Here is a 9,708-nt window from a genome sequence, read left to right as displayed (position 1 = left end):
GCAGTTGGGAGATATTGCGGCCCAGTATATAAGGAGAGATTTATCAAAACCTGTGTAAAGGAAGAGGTGTGCAGTTGCCCATAGATTGATTGGTTGCTAGGGGCAACTGCCCCACTCTTCCTTTACACAGGTTTTGATAAATCTCCCCAATAATCCCTAATCACGTTGGAAGGCTATAGAGTCAAATGTTGACTTGAAAGTATTGTATCTCCAGTAGGTGGCACTGTGGAGCAATCTTTTTCTTTCCTTCTAGAATTGAACTACTTTGCATAACTTTTTTCCCATGGAGCATTGCACTGTACAGATCACCATAGGCCAATATGGCAGTCACCTTAAAGGGGTAATCTGGTGGAAATATTTTTTTCATATCAACTTGTTTAAGAAAGTTAAAGGGTGACTCCGCTGGAAAACATTACCAGAAAGTTAAACGGATTTGAAAATTATATTATTCTATAAAAAAAAAAAAAAAAATCTTAATCCTTGCACTACTTATCAGCTGCTGTATAGTACAGAGGAAGTTGTGTAGTTCTTTCTAGTCTGACCACAGCGCTCTCTGCTGACACCTCTGTCCATGTCAGGAACTGTCCGGAGCAGGAGAAGTTTGCTATGGGGATTTGCTTCTACTCTGGACAGTTCCTAAAATGGACAGAGGTGTCAGCAGAGAGCACTGTGGTCAGATAGAAAGGAAATTCAAAAAGAAAATAACTTCCGCTGGAACATACAGCGGCTGATAAGTACTGGAAGAATTAAGATTTTTTAATAGAAGTAATTTACAAATCCGTTTAACTTTCTGGCACCAGTTGATTAAAAAAAATATATATAAATAAATAAAAGGTTTCCAGCGGAGTACCCCTTTAAACTGATTTGTAAATAACTTCGATTAATAAAATCTTAATCCTTCCAGTACTTATCAGCTGCTGTTATGAGCCACAGGAAGTTGTGTAGTTCTTTTCAGTCTGACCACAGTTCTCTCTGCTGACACCTCTGTCCTTGTCGGGAACTGTCAGGGGTAGAAGCAAATTCCCATAGCAAACCTCTCCTGCTCTGGACAGTTCCCGAGATGGACAGAGGTGTCAGCAGAGAGCACTGTGGTCAGACACAGAGGAAGTTCTTTTCTTTTTGAATTTCCTTTAATATACAGCAGCTGATAAGTACTGGAAGGATTAAGTAATTTATAAATCTGTGTAACTTTCTGGCACCAGTTGATTTGAAAAAATAGTTTTCCACCGGAGTACCCCTTTAAGGAAACCTACTGCCCCCCCCTAGTCTAACATGGAGACAAACATGTGTCCTGGTTATTTGATTGACACACAAGTACATGGTTTGTTACAGAAGAGCTCTAGTACCTGTACTGGCACAGATTTTGGGGTAGACTAGGTGTGGATTTGCCACTGAAGACCAAATTGATATACAGTGATCCTTCAACTTACAATGGCCTCAACATACAATAGTTTCAACATACAATGGTCTTTTCTGGACCATTGTAAGTTGAAACCAGACTCAACATACAATGTACAGACAGTCCAGATCTGTGAAAAGTGTCAATGGCCGGAAGAACCGACCAATCAGAATGGGCATTCACTGGTAAAACACCTGTATTACTGAAGTGTATGCACTGACTTGTGTCTGGTAGCGCCCCCTACAGTACAGGGAGGTATTACGGTACATGTTCTGTATACTCTGCCTGTATTACTGAAGTGTATGCACTGACTGGTTTCTGGTAGCGCCCCCTACAGTACAGGGAGGTATTACATGTTCTGTGCTCTTTACCTGTACCAGGGTTAGCTGCTCCTTTGGACACCAGGTGAGGGCGACTCCATGTTACTTTTTTAGGACACTGTGTGTTCTGTACAGGACCCTGAAGAAGATCCTGTCCTCAACATAGACAGTGATTCCCAAGCAGGGCGCCCCCAGCTGTTGCAAAACTACAACTCCCAGTATGCCCGGACAGCCTTTGGCTGTCCGGGCATGCTGGGAGTTGTAGTTTTGCAACAGCTGGAGGCTCCCTGCTTGGGAAACCCTGACCTAGACAGTGATTACAGCTCCCAGCAGATCTTTATTACTTTTATATGGAAGGATTTGCTTTATCTATATTAGTTATCTACTTATTTTTCTTTAATCCTCACTTTTTCCTATTTTCGGATGACATTTTGGTGCCTTTAGAACCAATTACCAGGTTTCCATAGAGTTCTGGTCTCAACATACAATGGTTTCAACATACAATGGTCGTCCTGGAACCAATTAATATTGTAACTTGAGGGGCCACTGTATATTGTATTGCAGATTTATTGTGGGTTTTTAATCTGTGCTTATTCTGCAACAGAAATGGACAAACTGCAGAAAGTGACCACAAGCGGGCGTCCTGGAAGAATTCAGCGTTTGCCTTGTTATTTTTGTTACTAAACAGCGCCAAAAGTTTCCAGAGGCCATGTCAGGTACTGCGGCTTGTATTGACTTGAATAAGGCTTATCTGCAGTACCATACACAACCCATGGACAGCTGCGGAGTTGTTTCTGGAATAAAAGGGGGACTCTTAACTAATCCCAAAACTACCTTTTTATTTATTAATCCCTGCGGTTCCTTAAAATAATCATAATAATAATAATAATAATAATAATAATGGTGTGAAGTCATCTGTGAGACCCATCCTGTGGTAAATAACGTCACATAATGTCATTTTTCCAGTCAGCATGTGCGCCCACAATCTAATTTTGGCAGCTGCAGTAAATCCTGCTTTGCATAAAGACAAAAAAAAAAAAAAAAAGGTGCTGAAAGAGGAAGTTCACTGGGATTCCAAAAGTCATCGTCGCCCCGTGGTTATCGCCCGCACAGCTGCAGACACCCACACTATCTATAGCGAGCTACGTTCTGAAATCCATAACGTGCTGTCAGACATTTCTTAAAGGGGTACTCCACCCCTAGACATCTTATCCCCTATCCAAAAGGATAGGGGATAAGATGCCTGATCGCGGGGGTCCCACCGCTGGGGACCCCCGTGATCTTGCCCGCAGCACCCAGTTATAATAAGTCCCCAGAGCATGTTCGCTCCGGGTCTGATGACTGGCGATCACGGGGGCCGGAGCATTGTGACATCACGGCCCCGCCCCTGTGTGACGTCACGCTCCGCCCCCTCAATGCAAGCCTATGGGAGGGGGCGTGACAGCTGTCACGCCCCCCGCCCCCTTCCCATAGGCTTGCATTGAGGGGGCGGAGCGTGACATCACACGGGTGCGGGACTGTGATGTCACTATGCTCCGGCCCCCGTGATCGCCAGTCATCAGACCCGGAGCGAATACGTTCCGGGGACTGATTAGAACGGGGCGCTGCGGGCAAGATCACGGGGGTTCCCAGCGGTGGGACCCCCGCGATCAGGCATCTTATCCCCTATCCAAAGGATAGGGACGGAGTACCGCTGGGGACCCCCGTGATCTTGCACGCAGCACCCCATTATAATCAGTCCCCGGAGCATGTTCACTCCGGGGACATGTTCGCTCCTGTGCAAGATCACGGGGGTCCCCAGCGGCGGGACCCCCGCGGTCAGGCATCTTATCCCCTATCCAAAGGATAGGGATGGAGTACCGCTGGGGACCCCCGTGATCTTGCACGCAGCACCCCATTATAATCAGTCCCCGGAGCATGTTCGCTCCGGGGACTGATTATAATGGGGTGCTGCGTGCAAGATCACGGGGGTCCCCACGGGGGTCAGACATCTTATAGGGGATAAGATGTCTAGGGGCGGAGTACCCACAACCTTGATGATGAGAAACATGATTTGGGGGTTGTCTTCTGGTGGGTTCCATATTTTGCTTCTGGAGCTAAGCATGTTGGTAGATGACAGAAACCTACTATATAGCTGGAATACATACAATGCAGGATACTGCACCGGAACTTGTGGTCTCGTCTGCGGTACAAAAGCCTAAAAGCAAAAAACTAAAGCTGTAAGCAACATAGCCCAAAGAAGGTTGAAACAAGCGTCTGACTAGACCAGGCATAGGCAACCTTCAGCACTGCAGATGTTTTGGACTACATCTCCCATGATGCTCTTTTAGCCAAAATTCTGCCAAAGCATCATGGGAGATGTGGTCCAAAACATCTGCAGTGCCAAAGGTTGCCTATGTCGGAACTAGGGGGTCTAGTCTGATGGACAAAGATTATGAGACCGTGACAACTGTAGGGTTCACACCACGTTTTTCCCATACTGTTTTCAATCAATTTTTCTTAAGAAAACTGTATGGCAAAAAAAAAAAAAAAAAAAAAAACTGATGGAACCATATGAGAAAAAGTAAACCGTATGAGTTTTTAGACCGTATACTGTTTTTTTAAAAGTGCATACAGTTCCATCTGTTTTTTTTTTTTTTTTTAAATATATAAAAAGTTTTAGAAAATTGTGTCCATTTTTAATGGGAGGGGTGTTGGGTGGGGACTTTAGGATACATATGCACATGTGCAAAGTAAAAACCGTATACGGTTTACCGTATGGAACCGTATACATGTGCGTTTCCCATAGAAGTCCATGAAAAAAAAAAAAAACTTATTCGGTTGCAGTACGGTTTTTAAACGGAACATGGACATCAATGGGAAGCGCACATGTATACGGTTCCATATGGGAAACCGTATACCGTTTTTACTTTAGGGTGCAAATGCGCATGTGCAAAGTATGGAACCCGTATGGAACCGTATACATGTGCGTTTCCCATTGACGTCCATGTTCGGTTTAAAAAAACGTACCGCAACCGCATACGTTTTGTTTTAACATGGACGTCAACGGGAAAGCACATGTATATGGTTCCATACGGGAAACCGTATACGGTTTTTACTTTGCACATGCACATGCATTTGCATCCTAAAGTCCCCACCCAGTACCCCTCTGATTAAAAATTAACAAAATTTTCAAAAACGTATGTTTTTTATTTAATTTTTATAAAAACGGACGGAACTGTTTGCACTTTTAAAAACAGTATACGGTTTAAAAAACGCCTACGGTTTACTTTTTCCCATACAGTTCCATCCGTTTTTTTTGCCATACGGTTTTCTTTAGAAAAACTGATTGAAAACAGTATGGGAAAAACGTGATGTGAACCCTGTGTTTCCCAAGCAGGATGCCTCCAACTAGAGATGAGCGAACTTACAGTAAATTCGATTCGTCACAAACTTCTCGGCCCGGCAGTTGATGACTTATCCTGCGTAAATTAGTTCAGCCTTCAGGTGCTCCGGTGGGCTGGAAAAGGTGGATACAGTCCTAGGAAAGAGTCTTTCCTAGGACTGTATCCACCTTTTCCAGCCCACCAGAGCACCGGAAAGCTGAACTAATTTATGCAGGAAAAGTCATCAACTGCCGAGCCGAGAAGTTCGTGACGAATCGAATTTACTGTAAGTTCGCTCATCTCTACCTCCAACTGTTACAAAACTACAACTCCCAGCATGCCAGGACAGCCTTCGGCTGTCCTGGCATGCTGGGAGTTGTAGTTTTGCAACAGCTGGAGGCACCCTGGTTGGGAAACACTGATATAAGAGATACCTATAATCTAATTCCCTTATAAACCCAGATGCTCCGCTGTTAGGGCACAACCTCTAGCCCTCAATAATGTAAAATACCCATTTCTTATGTAAAAGTCTCTTGCAATAATGAAGAGAAGATATATTGAGCCTATAAAGTGACGGTCTCCACCATTGAGTAGAGGCCATTGTCAGTTCTTGGCACCTCTTGTAAAAAGTCTCAAAAATATGACCTTGACAATGGAGGTCATTGGTGGATCTGGTTGACATAGTTCCGTGGAAAGAGACCGATCCTTCCGGAAATCCTTCCACTCCACCAGTTGGGATCCGAGTTGTCCGTGACTTCAATGATGTCCCCTCGCTGAAACGACAGTTCTGAAGATTTGTCTGAGAAGAAGTTGTACTGAGCCTGGACATACTGCTTCTTTTTCTGCTGGGACAGAAGACAGAATATTACTAGTGGCCTCATGTGACTTCACGTCAACAGATTAAAGGGGTACTCCACTGGAAAACTTTATATTTTTATATATAAATTATAATATTATTATATATATATATATATATATATATATATATATATATATATATATATATATATATATATATATATATATATTATATATATATATTTATATATAAATATTATATATATTTATATATAAATATTATATATATATATTTATATATAAATATTATATATATATATTTATATATAAATATTATATATATATTTATATATAAATATTATATATATATTTATATATATTATATATATAAATATATATATATTATATATATAAATATATATATATTATATATATAAATATATATATATTATATATATATATATAATATATTATATATAAATATATATATATATAAATATAAATATATATAAATATAAATATATATAAATATATAATATATATAAATATATAATATATATAAATATATAATATATATAAATATATAATATATATAAATATATAATTATATAAATATATATAAATATAAATATATATAAATATATATAAATATAAATATATATAAATATAAATATATATAAATATAAATATATATAAATATAAATATATATAAATATAAATATATATAAATATATAATTATACATATATATATATATATATATATATATATATATATATATATATATATATATATATATATATATATATATATATATATAAAATGCTCCACAGGAAGTTCTTTTCTTTTTTGAATTTCCTTTCTGTCTAACCACAGTGCTCTCTGCTGACACCTCTGTCCATTTTAGGAACTGTCCAGAGTAGGAGCAAATCCCCATAGCAAGCATCTCCTGTTCTGGACAGAGGTGTCAGCAGAGAGAACTGTGGTCAGACAGAAAGGAAGTTCAAAGAGAAAAGAACATCCTGTGTATCATAACAGCAGCTGATATGTACTGGAAGGATTAATATTTTTTATAATAGAAGTAATTTACAAATCTGTTTAAGTTTCTGGCACCATTTGATTAAAAAAAAGAATGTTTTCCAGAGGTCTACCCCTTTAATAGTAGATAATCAAAGAAAATTGGGGACCGCCATGGGTGGGATGTTTGGCCCATTTTTGTCACCTTTACCTATTTTTTGGTGTGTATTTTAGGTTTAAATGCCTGTTTCTATTTTTTCTTTTTGTTCTACTTTTGGAAAGACATGTGACTCAAGATTGCATAAAAAAAAATGTTTTTTTCCAGAAAGCTTAAGGCTATGGCTGCTCCCAGACGTTTCATCTTCCCCAAACACGTGATCACCACCACTCCCTGTACACTGAGCAAAATCAGCAAAAAATCTGCATCAGCCAGTTTCTCTCAGAGCTAAATAGTCCTACTCAGAGTAAATGGCCGGAGGATGTCGGGCCCTAAGAAGAATAAAAGAAAACAAACTCGGATTTATTTTGATGGACAGCCTACCTACCCACAGGCTAGGAAACAACCAGTTGATTGGAAGGGGTCTGACCGCTGGAAACCATATTGGTCATGGGAAGAGAGGTCAATTGTCCCTAATGTGAATGGAGCAGTAGCGTACATGCTCGATCACTCCATGCATGTGTATAGAACTTTGGAATGTAGGTTAGTGCTTGGCAATGCTCTGAAGTCCCATTGAGAATCAATAGAACAGAGGTTGAGCCTGTGCGCCGCTGCTTCATTCATTTGTAGGAAAATTGGCCTCCATTCTTGTGATCAGTGAGGTTCCCAGCAGTTAGACCCTCACCGATCAGCTAGTTATCACCTATTCTGTGAAAAGGGAATAACATTTAAAGTTGTATATTTATATATAGATAATAATAAATTATATATATATAATATATATATATATATATATATATATATATATATATATATATATATATATATATATATATATATTTTTTTTTTTTCATATCAACTGGCTCCAGAAAGTTAAACAGATTTGTGTATTACTTAAATTAAAAAAATCTTAATCCTTCCACTACTTATTAGAAGCTGAAGTTGAGTTGCTCTTTTCTGTGTGACAACAGTGCTCTCTGCTGACACCTGTCTGTGTCTCAGGAACTGTCCAGAGCAAGAGAGGTTTTCTATGAGGATTTGCTCCTACTCTGGACAGTTCCTGAGACGGACAGAGGTGTCAGCAGAGAGCACTGTGGTCAGGCTGGAAAGAACTACACAACTTCCTGTGGATCATAACAGCAGCTGATAAGTACTGGAAGGATTAAGATTTTTTTTTAATATAAGTAATTTACAAATCATTTTAAAAAGGGGAACTCCAGTGGAAATTTTTTTTTTTTTTTTATCAACTGGTGCCAGAAATTTAAACAGATTTGTAAATCACTTCTATTAAAAATATCTTAATCCTTCCAGTACTTATTAGCTGCTGAATATTACAGAGGAAATTCTTTTCTTTTTGGAACACAGTGCTCTCTGCTGACATCATGAGCACAGTGCTCTCTGCTGACACCTCTGTCCATTTTAAGAACTGTCCAGAGTAGGAGAAGATCCCCATAGAAAACATATGCTGCTCTGGACAGTTCCTAAAATGGACAGAGATATCAGCAGAGAGCACTGTGCTCGTGATGTCAGCAGACAGCTATGTGTTCCAAAAAAAGAATTTCCTCTGTAGTATTCAGCAGCTACTAAGTACTGGAAGGATTAAAAATTTTTTAATAGAATTCGTTTACAAATCTGTTTAATCCTTCCAGTACTTAAGAGCTGCTGAATACTACAGAGGAAATTATTTTCTTTTTGGAACACAGAGCTCTCTGCTGACATCACGAGCACAGTGCTCTCTGCTGACATCTCTGTCCATTTTAGAAACTGTCCAGAGCAGCATATGTTTTCTATGGGGATTTTCTCCTACTCTGGACAGTTCTTAAAATGGACAGAGATGTCAGCAGAGAGCACTGTTCTCGTGATGTCAGCAGAGAGCACTGTGCTCCAAAAAGAAAAGAATTTCCTCTGTAGTATTCAGCAGCTAATAAGTACTGGAATGATTACGATTTTTTAAATAGAAGTAATTTACAAATCTGTTTAACTTTCCAGCACCAGTTGATAAAAAAAAAAAAGTTTTCCACCGGAGTACCCCTTTAAGGGGTACTCCGCTCTGTGGTCAGACAGCTATCTTGTTTGGTACAGAGCAGTAGTCTCAAACTGTGGCCCTCCAGATGTTGCAAAACTTCAACTCCCAGCATGCCCGGACAGCCGTTGGCTGTCCGGGCATGCTGGGAGTTGAAGTTTTGCAACATCTGGAGGACCACAGTTTGAGTCCACTGTTACAGGGTGAGGATCTATCCTACTGATCTAGGAATGTGGTTTATCGTGGTGTATATCTGTATTTAGGTCCAGTTTAAAGCCGAATTTAATAAATAGGGTACTGTAATGGCAACAAAAATCGCCCCATACTCTGGGAAAGATCTTATGTGAGGTTTTCTCCACTATTCAGACGGACATGATCACAGTTCTAGTGTCACCTAATGTTACTTCTCATTACACAAGCAGTTGTGGCATTGACACTTCACAACCGTCAATCTCGGCTCATAACTTTCACAACCCCGGCGCGGACTGCAGCCCTGCGGCCGGGGAGGGAGCTTGGTTTTTCCTTATTATTGCAATTTAATTATTTGTGAAAAACAGATGTTAAGCATTTGGCGTCCTGCCTGGTATGAGGTGATGCTACAGGATGCCAGTTACAATGAACACCTCTTCT

The 9,708-nt window shown here is 39.7% G+C and overlaps 1 protein-coding gene across 3 annotated transcripts in view; it reads right to left on the bottom strand.

Annotated features, from left to right (window-relative positions):
• Positions 1–5,448: 5,448 nt before the first annotated feature.
• Positions 5,449–9,708, bottom strand: part of GRAP (GRB2 related adaptor protein) — a 62,272-nt gene continuing 58,012 nt past the window's right edge. For 2 of the 3 annotated variants that reach the window (XM_056535574.1, XM_056535576.1), the window contains one exon: positions 5,449–5,929. In XM_056535574.1, coding sequence (XP_056391549.1) covers positions 5,744–5,929 — 186 coding nt within the window. In that variant the 3' untranslated portion in view covers positions 5,449–5,743. The remainder of the gene's footprint in view (positions 5,930–9,708) is intronic. The other variant, XM_056535575.1, reaches the window with a different exon arrangement.

Source organism: Hyla sarda, chromosome 8, assembly GCF_029499605.1.
Source record: "Hyla sarda isolate aHylSar1 chromosome 8, aHylSar1.hap1, whole genome shotgun sequence".
NCBI classification, from domain to species: domain Eukaryota; kingdom Metazoa; phylum Chordata; class Amphibia; order Anura; family Hylidae; genus Hyla; species Hyla sarda.
Note: the sequence above shows the minus strand (reverse complement) of the source record. Positions and strands in the feature narration are given on the sequence as shown.